A 24,279-nucleotide genomic window follows, 5' to 3' on the forward strand; every position below is an offset into this window, starting at 1 on the left:
TAGCAGTTCCTTGGAGTGAAGGGTGATGTGGTTAAAGCTTAGCAGTTCCTTGGAGTAAAGGGTGATGTGGTTAAAGCTTAGCAGTTCCTTGGAGTAAAGGGTGATGTGGTTAAAGCTTAGCAGTTCCTTGGAGTAAAGGGTGATGTGGTTAAAGCTTAGCAGTTCCTTGGAGTAAAGGGTGATGTGGTTTGGAGACTTCCTCTATAACTTCGTCCGTCGGTGCGTATCTGCAAGTGTAGCAATTCAAAAAAGAAATTGTAGAATTATTGAGTCAAACATAAAAATGTATGAATATGAGTTTTAATTGATGTTTGTGTACAATCAGACATGCAACGCAAATTTTTGTTGAACAAATAAATCTCACTAATTTATTTAGTCATCATAAGATCATATGAATATGCTTTAATTGATTTTTTTTCGTATGATCAGGGAAAATCGAACACAGCGCAAATTTATATTCACACTCATGCAAACTGCAAAGCAAAACAAACTAGTAACACTCTCGCCCTCGCCTCACACTCATACACTCACGGTACACACCTTTCAAATTCGGTTTACTGAGAAATAAATGTTTTCGTAAAACTACAAGAGTTGTGTACTCTAGTACAGAGTTGTGTTTGCGTAATGCGGGAAACTAAAAACTTACTCTTAAACTTGAAAGCGATATTTATTTGTAAAACTGAAATGAAAGGGGTTATTACCATTACCCAGAATGTAAATTATCTAGAACAAATGTATCAGAAAATAGGCTTGTATATTACCGTTTGGACATAAAAGCGCGGGTTATAGTTTCAGTAGCACTTCGGTCGTCACCAACTTCATCCTCACCTCCACTGTCGTCATCAGAGCTGAGCCACTCTTGTGCTATCTTCTCTTCCAACACCACTGCAGGCAATACAGGTATAAAACATGGACCTTGAAAGTTTAAACTATTGCATTACTATATTAGTACATATAATGAAAAAATGAAAAAAGTAAAATGTACAGGAAAATTCTGTCACTTACTTCTTTCCTTCACAAATTTAGGAGTGCTGTCACAGAGCAGTTCGATGACTCTGACCGCCGCCCACACCAGGTTTTGGAACAGGAATATGAAGAGCATTCTCGCTAACATTAGCTCCAACCAAAATCTGGACTGATCTGCCCTGGCCGGTTGGATGTAGGACCAATATCTGGGAATAAAGAGATTAGTATTAGAACGAGGGAACTGACAGCGGGCAATAATACTGAAAAATAAACAGCTGACAGTGAAAATTAATAGTAAAAAGAATGAAGGTGCATTCTCTCAACTCTGGGTTGTAAAGATGGAAAAAACAAGTTAAACACTGACTATCACGTGACTTGTATGTAAGTATAGTGCTTGTTGAGAATGGGAACGGCTTCAATGCTTCATTCGCGGTCACTAAAATAATCAATCAGCTTCTAGCAACTTCTCGACTAAATCGAAAATGTGTTTACCTGCACGTTTGGTTTGTTTGAGATCCATCAGATTCTTCACGGACAAAGTCATGGCTAGCCAGCATGAAATCCACGTAGCTGCTCCCTTCGGTCTCGTAGTTACGCTTATATATCATTAACGGTAACCAATCAAAAGTAAATGCTATCAAAATAGCGTTCACAAGGATGGCTATTCGGGACAGAACTTCTAGAATGTTCATCCACGTTCCTGAGTGGATGAATTAGTTAGAGGTTATAAATTAGTTTTCTTATCAACTAGGTTACTATCAAAATATCATCAACTGTTCACCGTAAAGTAAAAACTGTATACCTTACTCGGGAATATTATGACTGGGATAAAGTGGTGGGTTTTGGAAAATTCCGCCATATTTTCCCCGGTCATTAATTTTCCCAGTCATAAATTAACCCGCTATAATGTTCCCGAGTAAGGTAAACTAAAAGTAATACATTTTGATGCTTGGTGGGTTTTGGAAAATTCCGCCATATTTTTCCCGGTCATTAATTTTCCCAGTCATAAATTAACCCGCTATAATATTCCCGAGTAAGGTACTAAATACTAAATACTAAATATTGATTTTTATACATATACCAACATATAATACATGTATTATCTTTTGTAATACTAAAAACAGTCACCTATTCCCTCGGATCTGAAGCCGATAGGTCTACGAACCCTCTTTACGTATCTGGTAGCATCCTGACGTAACTGAGAGGTCCACAGTCAAGTTACTTGAATAAATTAAAAGCTATCATTCCAAGCTATCGTGGCGGAATTTGTCGCAATATGGTAAAAATTTACAATCACAAATCTAAATAGCGAATTTTTTAAATGTCAGCAAGAATATTGATGTCATGATATAATTGAATACGAAAAGCAGTACAATTTAAAATTGTTTTTTAATTTTATTAGGTTATATTACCTGCCATATGTTAATAAAGAGACAAATAAGGGGAGCAAGCGGGAAAGCAGTAACGAACATAGTTAGGAAACCTGTGTGAAATTGGAGTAAAATGAACACAATAATATACAAGCATTGATGTGTGAGAATAATCACTGTTACAATTAAAATTTTATTCTTAATCTTTGTTAATGAAAAATAATTCGGCATTTACAAACAATTGCAGCTTACCAAGCTGAATGATGTTATTGACATACTCCTGGTACATCTCTGTAGGTTCAGCAAGTTCGAAATCTTGAACATATTGAGATCTGGAGTTTTCTGGAGATGTTAAATTGAGTTAAAAATTGTAACTTAAAATTAACAACCCAATTCTAACTGAACAATGTTGATCAAGAGTATAATGATTGAACCATATTAAGGTTTTGTTTAATAATATACTCACTGAAGTCTTCAAGATTTTGTTTGGCCATGTTTTTCCACCTTTGAGCGAATTCACAGCAGCCAACAAAAGGAGAAAGTAACTTCAACTTCAACTCCTCCTGGATCCTGTTTATATTCAGGGTTCTGATTATGTCCTTTAGTATCGGGACCAGCTGTTTTACTGACATGATTAATATCATCTGTATTGATACCTGTGTTGTTGGTTATCAGGTAAATTATAGTGGCAGTTATTTGTCAGTACGTATATAGAAAATCATGGATCATCAAACGGTATTTCGAAACTGGGAACCGAAAAGGAGGAGAAAGACACTCTCTCTGCATGCTACCGTACTGTGGAGGAAGAGCTGCTTAAACAGAAAATAAGTAAAGCTGAAAACGCAGCCGATAGATGCAAGAACAAAGAGAGCTGGAATCTTGTTAATGAGGTCAGTGGGAGAAAGAAGAAGCCATGTGGTCTTGTAGAAGGAGGTAGTAGAGAGGGTAGATTGAGAGCCTGGAAAGACCACTTTACCAAGCTACTTGGACAACCTCCAGTAGTCCCAAACGAAGAAGTGGACATACCAGTCGTACATCCACCACAAAACATCAGTGTGGATAAGTTCACCAAGACCGAACTGGAGGAGGCTACGAAATCGATTAAAGAAGGTAAGGCATTTGGAGAGGATGGAGTTGCCCCTGAAGTGCTGAAGAGGGTAGATGTTGATGATTTGATCCTTGACTTCTGCATTAAAGCACTAGTTGATGGCGATGTCCTGACCAATGGAAGCACCTAAACATTGTGCCTGTTCCAAAGAAAGGGAATTTGACCAAAGTAGATAACTATAGAGGTATTGCACTGACATCTATAGTGAGTAAGACTCTTAATAAGATGATACTGAACAGGATCAAACCTGCCGTGGAAGACATCTTGAGGATCAATCAGAACGGATTCAGAGAGAGTAGGTCAACAACTAGTCATATTCTTGGCCTAAGAAGGGTATTTGAGGGAGCCCGGGATAAAGATCTGACCGCGGTAATGCTCTTCGTTGATTTCAAGAAGGCATTCGACAGCGTGCACCGTGGACTCCTCATGAAGATCCTCCTGGCATATGGAATTCCCAAGGAGATTGTAGGCTTGATACAAAGAATGTATGCAGATACATTTGCTCGTGTGATTACCGAGGATGGTCTGAGTGAAGCATTCTTCATTCTAGCAGGAGTGATGCAGGGAGACACTTTGGCGCCCTACCTATTCATAATCGTAATTGACTACATTATGAGGGTGTCCCTAGAGGGAAGGGACTTTGGGTTTACTCTACACCCTAGAAGAAGCCGTCGCTATCCGGCAGTCAAGGTCACTGATGCGGACTTTGCTGACGACCTTGCTCTTATAACAGATAGTGTTGCGGAGGCACAAGATTTCCTCAGGAGTCTGGAACTGGCGGCCAACTCAGTTGGACTCCACCTCAACGAGGGGAAAACTAAGTACATGGGAATCAACATAAGAGATGATGATAACCCGACTCTGGTTGCTGGGAGTGGGAAGAACATTGAGAAAGTCGATGACTTCGTATATTTGGGTAGTAGAATGAAGAGTTCGGAGAAGGACTTCGAAGTGAGGAAAGCTAAGGCATGGGGAGCGTGTCACCAGATGAAGCTTGTATGGAAGTCGGATATGCGTAGAGATCTCAAGATACGACTGTTCCTGGCTACAGTCGAGTCCATCCTTCTATATGGCTCTGAAACATGGACTGTCAGCCAGACCCTCGCAAAACGTATTGATGGATGTTATACGAGAATGCTGAGGATGGCACTGAACATTGACTGGAAAGAGCGGCAGACTAACGCCAAGGTGTATGGACACCTCATCAGAGCATCTGATAAGATAGCTGCACGGAGGATGAGACTCGCAGGTCATTTAGCCAGACATGAAGAACTATTGAGTCATCAACTTCTCTTCTGGGAACCCCTTCAAGGACATCGTCGAAGGGGAAGACCACATCTCACATACATTGACATCCTTCGGAAGGACACGGGGCTTGACGACAGCAAAGAGATTAACAAACTCATGCTGGATAGACAGATTTGGAAGAAGACTATTTCTGTTCGGACGCTGAAGCCGCCCTAAGTCGAGTCGAAGTCGAACCGAAAATATGCGAATAAATAAGGACCTATATAATTAAGACTCGGTGTAATTTAAAAGATTAGTGAGGTAATGCCATTACCTCACTAACTAATTACTAACTAATTACTAACTGATTACTAACTAATTACCTCACTCATGCACCCTCCAGGAGCACAGCCCTGTATCTTCAGTGAAGTTCCGTACAGATATCTCGGGTTAGATGGCGACGTTATACTGAAATACCGTTGTTATCAACTTTTATTTTCCCTACTCTTGCCGAAGGCAAAAAGGTCGTAGGGAATAAGTAATCGGGTTTGGATATATGAGGTGGCCCGATGGACCTGCGATGATGACAAAAGTCTGCTCCTTCGCAATATAGACCATTCCCCTAAAATTAAGTTTATAGGAAGCGTCTGTTATGCTGCGCGCGACGCTAGCCATGTGTTAATTAATTACAGTGAAATTCCTCCTTCGCAAAGTTATTTTCCGAAATTTTCTGGATCCTTTTTTGTTGATGCGCGGCGCTGCATTGGTCAAATAAATTGTCAATTTTTACCATGCAGGAATCCCACTCATTTATAAAAAAACATAGTATGTAAATATGGTGCACTTTTTTCCAGTCACACTTTTCACTCAAAAGAATTAATGGTACAAGTACATCGTAGGGAAAATTGATCGTGCGTGGCTTAACCGCGGCGAAATTCTTGTTATATTAGGATTTAGGGGTTACAATAAATTCAGCAATGTAATTAAAGATTTATCATTACTAAGTGGCTCATCGTACTCACTTTCCCTTGAAGAAGGCAATATAGAACAAAGTGCTGTAGTAGTTGACAAACTCAAACAGGTAAATTTTAAAAGAAAGATGATTGTCGTGATCACGCTGTGTTCTGTGATTTTCCATGTTGGTTAACTTGTTCGCTATTATCCTGTACACCTGGTAACATTATCTGTGTAACTATGGTAACTAGTAGTGTAACTATGGTAACTAGTAGTGTAACTATGGTAACTAGTACTAGTAGTGTTGGCTAACTTGTTCGCTATTATCCTGTACACCTGGTGAAGATCAGGAAATATTCATCAAATTTTTAAACCAGTCAAAAAACGTGAGTAAATTAATGCATCAGGTATTCAGTAATGGGAAAGTGTGGTTATTATTCCTCACAACGTTGTTGACGGAATAAAGGCTAACTTTCTCGACCTAACTGAAGACTTATCTATTAAGACTCACGTATGATAGGCAGATGATAAGCGTAGCGCTGAGACTTCCCGTCACACAAATAGCTATCTCATTAGCATATTTTCTAGTAAAAGGGTTGTAATCCTTGGCCCTTTGTATTGAAAGGCTTAGCGAGTAGTTGTAGACAGTTATTGTAAGGGTCATCATAACTGCCATAGCCAGCTGAAATCAGATAAATATATATTAGAAATAGATTAAAAATAGATTTTGAAAATAGATTTTAAAATAGATTTAAAAAAATAGAAGATTAAAATAGATTTCAATGCTAGACTTTATTACTAATATAGCTACTAACAAATATAGTGACTAACTGATATATAGCTACTAACTAATATAGCTACTAACTAATATAGCTACTAACTAATATAGCTACTAACTAATATAGCTACTAACTAATATAGCTACTTACTAATATAGCTACTAACTAATATATAGCTACTAACTAATATAATAATTTTATTGTGTATTAGAGGATCAAGAAATACCTCAAACAAAACTTACGAATTATCTAACATGGATGATTTAGAATTTAACTCTTTCGAATCGAAAGTCAACTAATTTTTTCAGTCCCATGGACTGGGTTTTATTTTTGCAATGATGATTTTCATAATATATAACCTGTAATACTATTCTGTATATATCTAATTTCGTTTTCCAAAAAAAACAAACTAATATAGCTACTAACTAATATAGCTACTAACTAATATAGCTACTAACTAATATAGCCACTAACTAATATAGCTACTAACTAATATAGCGACGACGGTGAACCCCAGGAAGTATTGAGGAAGTCTGTGTAGAAAGGTTATGTGTTGTTCTCTTGTCTTCGTTACATCATTCCATCGGAACACTTTAGTTTTGGTCAGTTTGTACTTTACCCTCACTTCTGCCTGAATGCAGAGTGAACTAAGAATATCTTGAAAAATTTAAAATTCGCATGACAGGGATGTGATGATGGTGAACTCATATTAAAATTGATATTATCAATATTTCATTTAATATAGTAGTGTAACTATGGCAACTAGTAGTGTAACTATGGTAACTAGTAGTGTAACTATGGTAACTAGTAGTGTAACTATGGTAACTAGTAGTGTTACTATGGTAACTAGTAGTGTAACTATGGTAACTAGTAGTGTTACTATGGTAACTAGTAGTGTAACTATGGTAACTAGTAGTGTTACTATGGTAACTAGTAGTGTAACTATGGTAACTAGTAGTGTTACTATGGTAACTAGTAGTGTAACTATGGTAACTAGTAGTGTAACTATGGTAACTAGTAGTGTAACTATGGTAACTAGTAGTGTAACTATGGTAACTAGTAGTGTAACTATGGTAACTAGTAGTGTAACTATGGTAACTAGTAGTTAATGTGCCTTACCGAAGCACTCCTACTGTTAGTTGTACCCCAGGTGTGTGCTATAGTACTCTGCTGTCGCTTCCAAAACGTCACGAATATCGCTAGCCAGGCCATCATGATTATAGAAAATACTATAACTGCACCGTTGTTAGCCACACTCGTTATCTACAATGGAGAATCAATAATTCAAAATGTTTATTACAACGAGAACTGGCGAGTACATTATTAACGATGAACAGAAAAAAGTAAATATGAATGAAATAAGAACTTCTTGATTATTACACTGGTAGTGAAGCAATAGTCTGACAAATAAGTAGCGTTGCAGGTTCCATCTATATAGCAGTCCGCACACATCAAATATTTTTCCCCGCTTTCACAAATATGCCGTGCTGTGTCAGTCCAAGTCATCTGCAGCAGACCGTATATGAAAACAGCAGTTCCTGCTATAGCAGGTATCACCAGGGACATGTTGTAGAATCCTGGAATACACACACCGGCTTTAGTGGGGACTACTCTAAAGGTTTTAAACGGACAAATTAAATTCAAGTGTTCCTAGATGTTTATTCGCTTATAGTATAGGTCCCAATGTTATTGCGGGTATGGTATTTCTTACTGCACACTACGGTGTTTTGGTGACATAATTCCGATATACTGAGCTACTCCTTGTATAATGTATATCTGGGTTTATTTAGAAGCATTCAATTCTACACAATTATGAATTGTTTGAAAAGATTTACATTTTTTAAATGTGTGAGTTTCTGAACATCCAACTGTATCAGAAGCATGGAAAGTTTGTGACTGGATTCCATAAAAATTATTTGCTAAGTCTATGATGCTGATATCTCAGAAGAAATGTGACTCACCCACCCCCCCCCCCCCCCCCCTAGCATGTGACTCACCCCCCCCCCCCCAGTATGTGACTCACCGACATAAGCAAAGTACATGGCAGTAACAGATCCGAAGTAGTTTCTCACAATGTTGAGGGGTTGGAACTTCCACTTCATATGAGACGAGCTCCAAAAGTACCGCAGTAACTTTCTGGGATTGTCTATCTGTTCTGAGGGCGAGGAGAGAGCTGTTACTGCTGATCTTGCTGGAAATGAAATAACCTGTTATCATAATCTGATATTTCAGAGCAAAAAGTTAAGACACAAGTGCCATACCTTCGATGTCGATCTCACTCCACTTTTGTTTTTTTCCAGAGACATCACATCTAATCTTATACCCTCCAGCATGTAGCGGGTATGCTGTTTCAAAACACCCCTCTCGGTACATGTCGCTCAGCTTGTAACCAGCTTTTAACTTGCTTTCATTTGCTTCTGGGTTTTCGAGAATCCTGAATACCTGGGAGAAACAGCATTACAACATCTCGAGTACCAAGGAGACTGAATCAGTCCCTACCAGTCTCAGACTGATAGCGGGCAACATTAACATGATCAAACTGAACTGCAAGTAAGTTTGAAATTCCGATTACAAGACCCACAAAAAGGTATTCAATATTAAAATATACTATACGTATTATATATAATAATATATATAATACTAATTATTAGTAGTAGTAGTAGTAGTAGTAGTAGTAGTAGTAGTAGTAATTACCATTAGTGATCTCTCTGATCTGTTGTAGAACTCAGGGTCATCGTGACCAAGAAATTTAGTTTTCTTTGAGTAGTTGAACGGAGCTCGGATCGCTCTGTAAAGAAGATATTTGTGAGTAGTTAGTAGCTATATAAGTCTGTTGTATAGTCAGATACAAAACTTAATCTCTTTAAACCAGGTCAGATGGACAACAAAGATATCAAATGATCTGTATTAAATGATCTGTTCTGATAATTTGCCTTTCTCTAGACTTAGAGTTAGAGTTATAGAGTATGAGGTATAACTGTACTAAAGTATTTAAAAAACCTGGCGAGGAGATTGTCTTTAGTTAAGTTGAGTCTGTCATCGCTGCGATGTAGGATAGAAAAGATAGCGTTCTCTATTTTAGTGGTCCACAACTTGTGATACCGTTCATTTTGGAAGGTAAGTTGTTTGAACGCAGCTGACTCTCTGTACTCGCTTTCACCTTTCTTCCTACCGTTCTCCATCTAGGTTTATAAATTGTTTAGATTCACAACTAAGCAAGAGCGAATAAACATAATACATATACATTATACATGTATCTATTCACTAAAAGTCAAAACAAGCAGTCACTCTATTAATTTTAAAGAATCAAATCTGACTTAAAAATAATAAACATTTTAAATAACCTGCGCTTTTAATCTTGAATCGTAGTCCCCCTCCGCATCAGAAGACTCTGACTTGAACTTGCCTATAACACTCTTCACAGCAGACTTCAGTGTCTGAGGAACGTACCTGGAAGCGTCAAACGTTCTGCCCCTGTCTAAATCGTCATGTTCTGGAGGGGGCAGTTCGTAGAGACACTCATTGTACATAGCTATCATTCTGTCTACCGGTTTATCGTGCTCCAAGGTTAGAACAGCTCCTGAGGGCGGATAAATTAATCAGTGCTGGAAGAAAGATAAGCTTCAGAAATAAGGCATTCGGCCATGTCAGGAGTTCGTGTAAAGAGAGATAATCAGTAATCATGCTAATTGCTAATAGTGGGCGGGTTAAGAGAGTTAATTAGGTCCTTTGTAAAGACTTAAATAAGGATAATGTTAATTACTGCGGTCTTTAGGTTACTTTGTAAAGACTTAAATAAGGGTAATGTTAATTACTGCGGTCTTTAGGTTACTTTGTAAAGACTTAAATAAGGATAATGTTAATTACTGCGGTCTTTAGGTTACTTTGTAAAGACTTAAATAAGGGTAATGTTAATTACTGCGGTCTTTAGGTTACTTTGTAAAGACTTAAATAAGGGTAATGTTAATTACTGCGGTCTTTAGGTTACTTTGTAAAGACTTAAATAAGGATAATGTTAATTACTGCGGTCTTTAGGTTACTTTGTAAAGACTTAAATAAGGGTAATGTTAATTACTGCGGTCTTTAGGTTACTTTGTAAAGACTTAAATAAGGGTAACGTTAATTACTGCGGTCTTTAGGTTACTTTGTAAAGACTTAAATAAGGATAATGTTAATTACTGCGGTCTTTAGGTTACTTTGTAAAGACTTAAATAAGGGTAATGTTAATTACTGCGGTCTTTAGGTTACTTTGTAAAGACTTAAATAAGGATAATGTTAATTACTGCGGTCTTTAGGTTACTTTGTAAAGACTTAAATAAGGATAATGTTAATTACTGCGGTCTTTAGGTTACTTTGTAAAGACTTAAATAAGGGTAATGTTAATTACTGCGGTCTTTAGGTTACTTTGTAAAGACTTAAATAAGGATAATGTTAATTACTGCGGTCTTTAGGTTACTTTATAAAGACTTAAATAAGGGTTATGTTCTAATGATCGTATAACCCTTTGATTAAGTAGTTCTCATACAAGGTTTATATAAGTTTCATGATTTGCACACTGTATCTCGACATACACTGTATATCGTCACGCATGTTATATCGCCCTGTAGTAGAATGACTTACAGGCATTTTCTGCTCGATACACTAGGGACTCCAGATATTCCGTATTTTTGACTGTAGGTATAATTCAAAGTGGTCCTGAGATAATTAGATTGAGTTTACGCGGTTGAAACCCAATTTAGGCCAAAACAACATGTTTTTTTATTTTTTTATTTTAGAGCAAGTTAATTTCGTTGGCATATCAGCAAAATTTTCACTAAAGTGTATTAGAACTAGCCTCACAAGATAGTATCAATATTGTGCTAATATTGCAGGACTTCCCCTGTCAGAAATCCAATCGAATGGCGATATAAGGTTGTCAATATACAGTGTGATTTACTGTGATTACCAAGTTGCATGTATGAGCTTATAATGATTGCACTTTACAGTAGAGAACGGAGACAGAAAGCATTTGTTTTGACACGCGAACAGCTACCAACCAATCAGCTTGGAGTTAGATATGAACAAACCCCCTGGACACAACACAATTAACAAATGTTCGTTGGGAGAACCTATTAAACTACCACCATGTTATTGATTTTAGATTATGTTAGATTATAAAATACACATGCATATCGGTTTTCGTACATAAACATAGGAAATAAAGACCAGCAATCTCATCAGCATCCTCTAATAATCCCAGCCATAATGAGAGGGTGATTCCACAGACAAGCAAAGAAATCGTTTATAATCATAATATCTGTAATATAACTCGGAAAATCAATCGAGCACAACATATGTCAGGTAATATGCACATAATATGTCACATGTCACGTGCAGCGAGCTGTTAACTTACGGATCCTGCCCCAATGATCCCTGCCCTCCATGTACCCACTAAGAGAAGGGTAGAGTCTGGGAGGGTGGGTAGAGTGGCGAGGAGGAGCTGGTTCAGACTGCTGCCGAGTAAAAGAGTGGGAGATTTCGGCTCCCTGTTGTGGTGCACTCCCCTCCGGCATTTCATCACATTCCTCACACTCTGCTATCACTTCAGCCTGTTCTATTGGACACACGGGTAAAGCTAAATCTGACACTAATATACACTGTATATACGTACTATAACACTGTGTATAACACGGTGCCCAAATGTGCCCATCTTGGCCACCATGCACTAGCTAAGCAAGCGTACCTCGGAGAAATGCAAGAGAAACATGGTTGCTGTGATGATAGCACGTAAAAACCATGTTTCTCCGACACAACCCCGCAGTTCAGCGCTCACTTCATGGCAAGTATAGCGCTCATTTCATGGCAAGTTCAGCGCTCACTTCATAGCAATAATATTTGCTACTTTTCGTGATCAACATTTCATCTCACAACGTTTGACCCTCAGTATTCACCCTAACCCAACCGCAACCCTAAGCCTAACACAAATACCCAGACAGACCCAAAATTTGAATGTAGATGGGGTAAAACGTCGAATGATGAAATGTTCGTTCCAATCCAGACAAACCACTCGCTATATAACTCACACAAAGTCACACAAACTCACACAAACTCACAACTCACACAAACTCACACATACTGATCACACAAACTCACAAAAACTCACACAAACTCACAACTCACACAAACTCACACAAACTCACACAAACTGATCACACAAACTCACACATACTGATCACACAAACTCACACATACTGATCACACAAACTCACACAAACTCACAACTCACACAAACTCACACATACTGATCACACAAACTCACACAAACTCACACAAACTCACACAAACTCACACAAACTGATCACACAAACTCACACAAACTCACACATACTGATCACTCAAACTCACACAAACTCACACAAACTCACACAAACTCACACAAACTCACACAAACTCACACAAACTCACATAAACTCACACAAACTCACACAAACTCACACAAACTCACACAAACTGATCACACAAACTCACACAAACTCACACATACTGATCACACAAACTCACACAAACTCACACAAACTCACACAAACTCACATAAACTCACACAAACTCACACAAACTCACACAAACTCACACAAACTCACACAAACTCACACAAACTCACACATACTCACACAAACTCACACAAACTCATACAAACTCACACAAACTCACACAAACTCACACAAACTCACACAAACTCACACATACTGATCACACAAACTCACACATACTGATCACACAAACTCACACAAACTCACACAAACTCACACAAACTCACACAAACTCACACAAACTCACACAAACTCACACATACTGATCACACAAACTCACACATACTGATCACACAAACTCACACATACTGATCACACAAACTCACACAAACTCACACAAACTCACACAAACTCACACAAACTCACACATACTCACACAAACTCACACAAACTCACACAAACTCACACAAACTCACACAAACTCACACAAACTCACACATACTGATCACACAAACTCACACATACTGATCACACAAACTCACACAAACTCACACAAACTCACACAAACTCACACAAACTCACACAAACTCACACATACTGATCACACAAACTCACACAAACTCACACAAACTCACACAAACTCACACAAACTCACACAAACTCACACAAACTCACACATACTGATCACACAAACTCACACAAACTCACACAAACTCACACAAACTCACACAAACTCACATAAACTCACACAAACTCACACAAACTCACACAAACTCACACAAACTCACACAAACTCACACATACTACTCACACATACTACTCACACATACTGATCACACAAACTCACACAAACTCACACAAACTCACACAAACTCACATAAACTCACACAAACTCACACAAACTCACACAAACTCACACAAACTCACACAAACTCACACAAACTCACATAAACTCACACAAACTCACACAAACTCACACAAACTCACACAAACTCACACAAACTCACATAAACTCACACAAACTCACACAAACTCACACAAACTCACACAAACTCACACAAACTCACACATACTGATCACACAAACTCACACAAACTCACACAAACTCACACAAACTCACACAAACTCACACAAACTCACACAAACTCACACATACTGATCACACAAACTCACACAAACTCACACAAACTCACACAAACTCACACAAACTCACATAAACTCACACAAACTCACACAAACTCACACAAACTCACACAAACTCACACAAACTCACACATACTACTCACACATACTACTCACACATACTGATCACACAAACTCACACAAACTCACACAAACTCACACAAACTCACATAAACTCACACAAACTCACACAAACTCACACAAACTCACACAAACTCACACAAACTCACACAAACTCACATAAACTCACACAAACTCACACAAACTCACACAAACTCACACAAACTCACACAAACTCACATAAACTCACACAAACTCACACAAACTCACACAAACTCACTACTCACTACACGCACCCTGTTCGGACTTCTGTCGAGTGTAGAGGTCCCTGTCTTGGTGTAGTCGACGCTCCGTCCTCCAACCGCTCACTAGGTTATCTTGAGAAACAGGAGGTGTTTGGTGGATCACGGTGACTAATGTGTCGTGCTATCATAGCTGCACTATCATATTCTATTTGTTTTATCTGCACTATCATATTCTATTTGTATTATCTGCACTATCATATTCTATTTGTCTGTAGACCAATATGATGGTACGGTCATGTTGGTAATCAGCCGTTAGTAGAAAAACAAAAAGGATTGCCATTGATGGCTCCAATGACCAATCTCAAAGTAAAGCCGCTTCAAATTTCAAATTATGTATTTATCATATACTTTTCACCTAGCTATAAGTGGCTTCTCTGTGTAGCTCTCTGATAGCGTAAAATAACGGTTCTATCAATATTTAAGCGTACCGATCTAAGAATTTCCAAGTCTACTGTTAAAAATAAAAGTAGCAAGCCAGATCTATCATCACTCTTGATGACTCTCACTCACCAAAAGGTGGCTCCACTGGTTTCATGAGCAGGAACTTTTCTGCCCAGTTGTCCATTGCGTAATCAGTTCCACATATTTTGATCGCTCTATACTCCTCAAACTTGGAACAGAAATTCTGAAAAAATAACGTTTCAAAGACATGAACACACTTTAAAAACAGTAACTATTTCTGACGTTAGTTTTTGGTTCAGAAAATAAAAGCAAAAACCTCAATTTCTATCTCGAGCCCATTCTCCCGGAGCAGGTTGATATATTCGACTCTCATGATGGCCGCTTTATCTCCCTTTGCTCCCTTCTTCAACTCCTCTATATCATCCTGATCTATCTGTCGGGGGTTTGCGTCCACTGAAGGGGAGGTGTTAGCTGGACATACCCTTCTATATACACATACATACCCTTCTATATACACATACTTGTGTAGTATGTGTATTAGTATTCTTAATACTAACAACTTTATAAAAACTTCAAGGAAACTGTAAACAGCCTGCACCAAAAACTTGACAGAGTGTATTATTACATGTATTTAACTTATTGATTTTAAATCAAACCTAATCCATTGGAAGAGTCCATGTATTTCTTTATGGGTTGGTAGACCAGCACAAAGTCTATCTTATGGTCCTCCGACCAAGGCTCATAGTTAACTCTGTCCACTACGTCTTCCAACAACTGCAAAACTATTGTTAAATCTGTCCACTACGTCTTCCAACAACTGCAAAACTATTGTTAACTCTGTCCACTACGTCTTCCAACAACTGTAAAACTATTGTTAACTCTGTCCACTACGTCTTCCAACAACTGCAAAACTATTGTTGAGTCTCGTATCATGTAGGGGTGGAGCATGTCGGGCTAACAGAAATACAAGAGATACAATTGTCCGGCCTAATTCGGCTATCAATTGATTGGTTTACCTGTCTGGCATTTTTTCTGAATTGTCGTCTGAGTTTCTTCTTGGCATGACTCCAAGTTCTTTGAGCGTCTGCTATACTGCACTGATCACTTAGAGTGTCAAATGTTCCGGTTCGTGTCATCCTACGTCACTTATACAGACCACTATCTTACAATTGGAAGTAGTCATGGAAACATGAAGACGATGTACCTGATCGAGGCGACCCGCTTGTGACTCGACTAGTTTCGGCTTTTTACGGCCATCCACAAGCTCACAAGGGAGTATCACCTCAATACATTTATTTAATTGTAGTTGTGAATAGTTTTAAATAATGTTCACAACTACAATTAAATACATTTATTGAGGTAATACTACAAAAAAAACAACAAACATTACGACATTTCAATGTATAAGGCTCAATTTCTTAGTGTTTATAATTTAACTGGACAGCTTACAACTATAAATGACTAGAACTGTGGATATTTATAACAAGTACAATGTACATATACATGCGATAATATATACATTTAACAACGTCCAACGCAGAAAGCGAGTAAATGATAATCCAACAACGATTATTGGGATAAACTCGAGAATTTGATCAGTTATCTGATGTACAGTGAGTTGTAACACAAAACCAGATTAAACTGCAAGAAGCTCATAATTCTTAGCATAATTATAGCGAAATTGATGGAAGGTCTTTATGCATATACCTCTATAACAGAGTGAAGACTAGAAAGGAAGGGGTGTAGGAAGTGTACATATTACTAAGCTAAACCTTAGAGTGAACTCATACTCCTTATTTACGTAGGACTAGACGAGAGGAATTCTAAATATTTCACAAACACCTCGATATATCATGACGTACTGACTAATGATTATCATAGTAAATCTGATACTTGATATCAATCGTTGGCATGTCAAACATTTAATGTTTAAGTATCGCAAGTGTAGACTCTCTGTATATCTGAGTGCACCCTATACTGTTGACTAAAACAATATTGTGAGAGAACCAACAGCATTCCGAAGATAAACCGACAAGACAAAAGTGAGTTTGAGTAGGCGCTTATAGGATAAGGGGGTCGGGGAAGCGTGTTCAGCAAAGTAACACACATGATGGCTGAACACTGCACAGTAACACACACCTTGTAACACAAAGTAACACATTTCACACCTTGTGCAATGTGCAGTCTCCCTCACAAACTAAAAGTGAGCATTCTACAAATATCTAGGTTAATATTACTACCATTAAACATGAATAGATGCAATGGTAAGCAGAGTTAAGAAACTGACGGCTTGCAAAACATCGCCAGAAAAATGTTGGATGGTGGATAAAAATAGGTGCAATATAACAATAACACACTCTCGAACAAGCTATATAACAGATTAGATAAACACAAAGAATTTCATATAGATCAACTACACTGCGATGACAAATTACACGCTCTCACACCCGACCAATCACCATTTACAGCTAGGAATGTGTACATTGTACATTGTACATTGTACATTGTACTTGGGTATCGTACAGATGTTTTGTGTGAAGGAAACCTTACACAAACAACAGAATAGCTCCTCCCTGCTACAGAATACAAGCGTGTGTAAAACACCCAGCTGGGAAATGGCAGTGTTTTCAACAAGCATAGAGTTATGCATTATGAGGGGGATGCCAGTGTAACGCTTCTGAACGGGAATATTCAATTAGGTGCACAAATGTGTTCACAGGAGAATTTGGAAGGCAAAAAGACTGTATATATAGGATTAGTATCTTAGTATAATATATACTTATATAGGTATATAGTATATATACTTTATATATAGGCGAATAAATATAAGTTATAACTGTTTGCCGGACTGTCATCTGGACAGTGTACGTATTAACACGGACAGTGTATCAAACAGTGCAGTTCAGCAATTACGAGAGAGACGTTTTGCATTTATATATAATGGGCAAAAACCTCAAATTAAAACTATGAAACTATAACACGTTGAATTAAAACTATGAAACTATAACACGTTGAATTAAAACTATGAAACTATAACACGTTGAATTAAAACTATGAAACTATAACACGTTGAATTAAAACTATGAAACTATAACACGTTGAATTAAAACTATGAAACTATAACACGTTGAATTAAAACTATGAAACTATAACACGTTGAATTAAAACTATGAAACTATAACACGTTGAATTAAAACTATGAAACTATAACACGTTGAATTAAAACTATGAAACTATAACACGTTGAATAAAAACTATGAAACTATAACACGTTGAATTAAAACTATGAAACTATAACTCGTTGAATTAAAACTATGAAACTATAACACGTTGAATTAAAACTATGAAACTATAACACGTTGAATTAAAACTATGAAACTATAACACGTTGAATTAAAACTATGAAACTATAACTCGTTGAATTAAAACTATGAAACTATAACACGTTGAATTAAAACTATGAAACTATAACACGTTGAATTAAAACTATGAAACTATAACACGTTGAATTAAAAATATATGAAACTATAACACGTTGAATTAAAACTATGAAACTATAACACGTTGAATTAAAACTATGAAACTATAAGTTATAACACGTTGAATTAAAACTATGAAACTATAACACGTTGAATTAAAACTATGAAACTATAACACGTTGAATTAAAACTATGAAACTATAACATGTTGAATTAAAACTATGAAACTATAACACGTTGAATTAAAACTATGAAACTATAACACGTTGAATTAAAACTATGAAACTATAAGTTATAACACGTTGAATTAAAACTATGAAACTATAACACGTTGAATTAAAACTATGAAACTATAACACGTTGAATTAAAATTATGAAACTATAACAAGTTCCAAACGCATAACATTATACACGAGTATGACGTATCTGGTGCCATAGCGCTACAAGTTTGAAGTTACAATTAAGAAGTGTAGTTCCCAGCGCTACAAGTTACAAAGAAGTGTAGTTCCCAGCGCTACAAGTTACAAAGAAGTGTAGTTCCCAGCGCTATAAGTTACAAAGAAGTGTAGTTCCCAGCGCTACAAGTTACAAAGAAGTGTAGTTCCCAGCACTACAAGTTACATAGAAGTGTAGTTCCCAGCGCTATAAGTTACAAAGAAGTGTAGTTCCCAGCGCTACAAGTTACAAAGAAGTGTAGTTCCCAGCACTACAAGTTACAAAGAAGTGCAGTTCCCAGCACTACAAGTTACAAAGAAGTGTAGTTCCCAACGCTACAAGTTACAAAGAAGTGTAGTTCCCAGCGCTACAAGTTACAAAGAAGTGTAGTTCACAGCGCTACAAGTTACAAAGAAGTGTAGTTCACAGCGCTACAAGTTACAAAGAAGTGTAGTTCACAGCGCTACAAGTTACAAAGAAGTGTTATAGTTCCCAGAATGTACAGGGTGTACCGTATAAAGTGTGAAGAATGTATTTAATAATGTTGGTCTGACTTAGACGACGAAGGTGAAAATTGCTATGCGGTAAATTTGTATACAAGATAGTAATACATTGTGGCTTATAGTTCCGGAGTTGACAAGTTGTAGACTGCTATTTCAAGGAAAATAAACAAAGCGTTCATCGAATCATAAACTGTAGTTCTATGTGTGTGTAATTGACACGTTTCTGATAGGCTTAAAACCAATTATATGATGGATATTGTTAGTTCATATTCCAGTAGGTATGTAGACGTTTTCTACAATCTACACGGAGAGATAGTAGTATAGTGACACGCTCATCAGCACGAGCGTGACGTGATACGAGCGTGACGTGACACGAGCGTGACGTGACACGAGCGTGACGTGACACGAGCGTGACGTGACACGAGCGTGACGTGACACGAGCGTGACGTGACACGAGCGTGACATGACACGAGCGTGACGTTCAACAAGACACAGTACTATACATTATTAACACGACTTTTATACGAGGCAAATCACCATCTGGTGCACTTGTAAAATATAACATATGTATATATATGTATAAAATGTAACGATACAATTAAAAAATTAAGCAATTACGACAATAAAGCGTGTGAATAAAATTCGGAGCGAATAGCAAGCTGCGGTGCGTATATAAACAATTAACAAGGAATTTAAGACAGTTCAGAGCACAATAATTGCGTGTGCGCTGGTACCGGTGAAGTGTACAATAAAAGTGCAATTGGACGAGCCCGGAAATAGGAGTGCTCTTTATTAAGCTGTGTATAAACAGGGCTATAATAACAAACCTGAGACAACTATCTGATTAACAGCGTCTCATACACTAGTAACGCAAATACTACTAGTACGCTAATAGTAATACTTTCAACACTACTATATAACAAATAATTTGAGGTGACACTCCTGTGGATTTTTTCTGCCCCATGAGTTTGTAACTTTACTATGGATTTTCAAATTAATTAACCGTATGTTTACTAATATGACATATTCTTCTGATATCAGTTTATTAAATTTATTAAATTTTTGACTTCTGCTAGGTGACAGTGACACTCCTGTGGATGGCCCTCAAAGGCCGAAACTAGTTGAGTCTTCAGCAGATCACCCTGGAATACGTCGTATCATTTGTTTGATGACACTTAACTAATAGTAATAAAGCAAATACGCAACTAGTAATAAAGCAAATACGCTAATGGTAATAAAGCAAATACGCTAATAGTAATAAAGCAAATACGCTAATAGTAATAAAGGAAATACGCTAATAGTAATAAAGCAAATACGCTAATAGTAATAAAGCAAATACGCTAATGGTAATAAAGCAAATACGCTAATAGTAATAAAGCAAATACGCTAATGGTAATAAAGCGAATACGCTACTAGCTAGTAGTAGCTACACTAATAACAGTGCTGGCAAGCTTGCTCTAACCAGAGCCCTCTCGCTTGTGAAACAAGCGCGTCACGCAGTACGCGTTTACACATGGCTATGTGAACTGGCAAGCATAACCGTTGCCCTTATAGTTATAGTTATACCTCCCATTTAATAATACTATTACCCCCTTTAATGTTTTTTAATGCATTAATAGTCCTAAAAATTCTACTGGATATTTAATACTCATCTACTTTTACCCACTGATTGTGAACATGGCGTTAATTGCCTCGTGAGTATATTAGTACTTTTAGTACTAATATTTTAAGATTTAAAGGAAAATTATTTTCAAAAATTTTTAATCTTGCTTCAAATATTATAATTTTGGTACTAAAAGTTGCGTTTGACTACAGACTAAGTTCATTACGATCCTGTAAGAATTATTTCAAAACATTCAATATTTTAGGAGTTATAGGCATTTTGAGCAATAAATTACCCATTTTTCGTCCTTTGTACACTTTTGCGATGCACAGGAGGCCCACATACAGCTCGACGTTATGGTGAATTTTCATTATTCACACTTAGAGGCAACTTTTGGTACCAAATTTATCAAAATCAGAGACAAAAAATTCTGTGCCAGCTCATAGCACTTATTAATTACATAGACTAGCTGGTAGAGTTGATGTAAATTGTGCAAAAACTTACTATATATAATATAAATATACCATAGGGGCCATCTTGCATCTACTTAGGACGTTCGCGAAAATCACAAATTTTCAGACCACCCCTCTCTGGGTGTATCCGAATTTTCAAAACCACCCCCCCCCCCCCTCCCCCGGACGTCCGGATTTCCAGCTACTTTTAAAAGTGCAAATAAATATAACCAACTCAAATTCATTGCGTAATTAGTGTCAAAGAGTTGAAATTAATGCCAATGGGACTTTTTGTTAATTCTGCGAAAATTTCCGGACGTCCGGATTTCAGATTTTCAGAGACCTCTCCCTTACCGCATTTGTCCGAAATTCCAAAACCACCCCCATGTTCCCCCTCCCTATTTGCCGGACGTCCTATAAGTAGATGGTCCCATGGTAAAACATATATCAACTAAAATTATATTGTTTTCAATTCTTTCGTTCCATGCCAGTTAGATTTAGGCGCCATCTACTTAAGACGCGTCCGCCAAAATCGCAGATTTTCAGACCCCTGTCCGGGTGTGTCCGAATTTTTAAAACTACCCCTTCCCCCGGACGTCCAGATTTCCAGCTACTTTTAGGAGTACAAATAAAACCAACTCAAATCACAGTGCTGGCAAGCACGACCGCCGCCATTATACTTATAGTTATACTCGCCATACTATTAGTAATAGTATTTACCCCCTATACTATTATATTTATATCCCCTTTACTGTTTTCAGGCATAAAGACTCACCGAAAGTAATATTTTAATTCAATGTCAAAGATTACAGGAATAAAAAATAGTTGTGTGGAGGTTTTAAAAAAATGTTTACCTGGGGACCCCAGGCTATTAGTATTATGTTCATAAACATTAAATAAAGATTTGGCGGAATGACAGGTTGAGCGCGGCCCAGTAAAGAAATTTGTGCAAAATACGAAATTCGGTGAAAAACCCAAAAACGCCATAAAACCCAAAAACGCCCATATTATATTCAGGTGCCTTAAAAACCATGTTAAAATTGAGTTAGAGATCTGCAACTTTGCAGGGCGTCTAGACACTAATAGACGGTGACCAAATCGACAGTAACAAAGTTTCAGGAGTATCACTATCAGGAAATGGGTTTTCTGGAACCCCTGTTTTACAACTTGCTCTAACGTACCAGAGCCCTCTCGCTTGCAGTAGCGCGCGACCGCCGCAGAAACAAGCGCGTCACGCAGTACGCGTATACACATGATCGATGGCTATGTGAATTTTACAACAGATTGTCGTGAAGTATATAATTATATTAATTTATGTATTTTAATTTATGTATTTGACCAAAACCCATAATCATGGGTAGAGTGGACCTCTGCCAGTGTCTCTCTTTCCCAAACAAAAGGAAATGATATAAATATAATTGATATTAATTTGATTGACCGTCTGCAAATGCAAAATGATACCGAAAATGAAATCGGTCGCTCGCTTTTCCCATTAACTTACAATTGTATTTGTAATATATTAAAAATAACTACTCGAAGGCAGCTGTACTCGGCAATAAAGATTCAATAAACTTCAGCCTATTCACTAACTACCAGTACTACCCTTATCCCGAAATAGTAATACTACTACTAGATATCGACCTCAGTGCTGCACGCCGCCGTTTTTTCAAAACGGCGGCAGCGTGGTTAACATCGTCGGCGGCGTAATCGGCGTTAGGTCACGTAATTTCACAGATTAAATTTTCCTCTTATAGAATAATGCCATGCACGGAGAGCAATTTTAACAGTTTTTTGACACGAGGCTCGTAATATCATTATTTGTGAGTTCGCGTCGTTCAAAAGATTCTTGCCAAAATTACGAAACGGTGCATAAACAGGTTCAAGCCGTTTGAAAACGGCGGCGGCGGGGTGGCCGGAAAATAATAGGCGGCGGCGTGCAGCACTGATCGACCCGAACGCAACCCAAAGAGATTTTTACAGCATGTGATTGATGTACCTTATCGGACCTATGGCTATTTGCTGGACGTCCTAATATATATTATATAAGTAGATGGTCCCTTATAAGCAATTATATGGTCATTATCAAGTATAGTATAGTATAGCGTTGATACTATTTAGCATAGCATTTTATGGTAATTAGGGGGGTGGGTGGGGGGTGGGGGGATCATGAGTATTTTTGAATCTGAGAATTTGACCATTTTCGTCAGGATTACTCAAAAATGTCCCAAAAATTATTTTTGAATCTGAGAAATTCGGTATGGATTTCTCATTATCTCAAAAATTGTCCACTCAAAAATATTGATATACCAAATCATTCTTCATTTCAGTGCAATGTGGTCCAAAAATAAATAATTTTTGAGAATGAGAATTTGGCCATTTTCGTCAGGACTCTCAAAAATACTCATGATTTCCCCCCCCCCCCCCCCCCCCTAATTAGCATAGCAGTTGATGGATATCATCAAGACGGCAAAAATCACCATCTATGAATTATATTTCGATTCGATTGTTTTACAATCGATTCTTCATTGTTATTTAGGCCTGAGGTCGAGTAAGGGAAAGGGCACGGACTACGTCGAACAAATGAAAATGCGTTCAATATCAAAATAAAATATCAAATGATATAGAAGTTCACATAATAATTATATTTACCCTCAATAAAGAAGAAGAGAAGTAAAGCATTCGAGTAAAAGTAGATACTAGATCTACTAGATTTAAGGCAGAGTGTTCTCCTGAAGTAAAGGGACTTTGGATTCTTCTTCTTTTTACTTCGTCCGTCTTCTTTTTACTTCGTCCTTCTTCTTTTTACTTCGTCCGTCTTCTTTTTACTTCGTCCTTCTTCTTTTTACTTCGTCCGTCTTCTTTTTACTTCGTCCTTCTTCTTTTTACTTCGTCCGTCTTCTTTTTACTTCGTCCTTCTTTTTTTTACTTCGTCCTTCTTCTTTTTA

At 37.4% G+C, this 24,279-nt stretch overlaps 1 protein-coding gene across 1 annotated transcript; it reads right to left on the reverse strand.

Annotated features, from left to right (window-relative positions):
• Positions 1-99: 99 nt before the first annotated feature.
• LOC134822909 (anoctamin-7-like) lies at positions 100-16,026 on the reverse strand. The gene is made up of 23 exons (XM_063834186.1): positions 15,879-16,026; positions 15,519-15,636; positions 15,179-15,315; positions 14,971-15,085; positions 9,749-9,984; positions 9,405-9,586; positions 9,099-9,192; positions 8,666-8,846; positions 8,428-8,559; positions 7,785-7,981; positions 7,524-7,667; positions 6,895-7,035; positions 6,137-6,307; positions 5,694-5,842; positions 5,055-5,139; positions 2,803-2,992; positions 2,589-2,678; positions 2,379-2,449; positions 2,095-2,164; positions 1,459-1,666; positions 1,006-1,172; positions 762-885; positions 100-227 (listed from the first exon to the last, which is right to left on the reverse strand). The coding sequence occupies exons 1-23, from the start codon at positions 15,996-15,998 to the stop codon at positions 149-151; spliced, it is 3,201 nt and encodes a 1,066-aa protein (XP_063690256.1). The 5' UTR covers positions 15,999-16,026; the 3' UTR covers positions 100-148.
• Positions 16,027-24,279: the final 8,253 nt, after the last annotated feature.

Source organism: Bolinopsis microptera, chromosome 11, assembly GCF_026151205.1.
Source record: "Bolinopsis microptera isolate Bmic1 chromosome 11, MBARI_Bmic_1.0, whole genome shotgun sequence".
NCBI classification, from domain to species: Eukaryota; Metazoa; Ctenophora; class Tentaculata; order Lobata; family Bolinopsidae; genus Bolinopsis; species Bolinopsis microptera.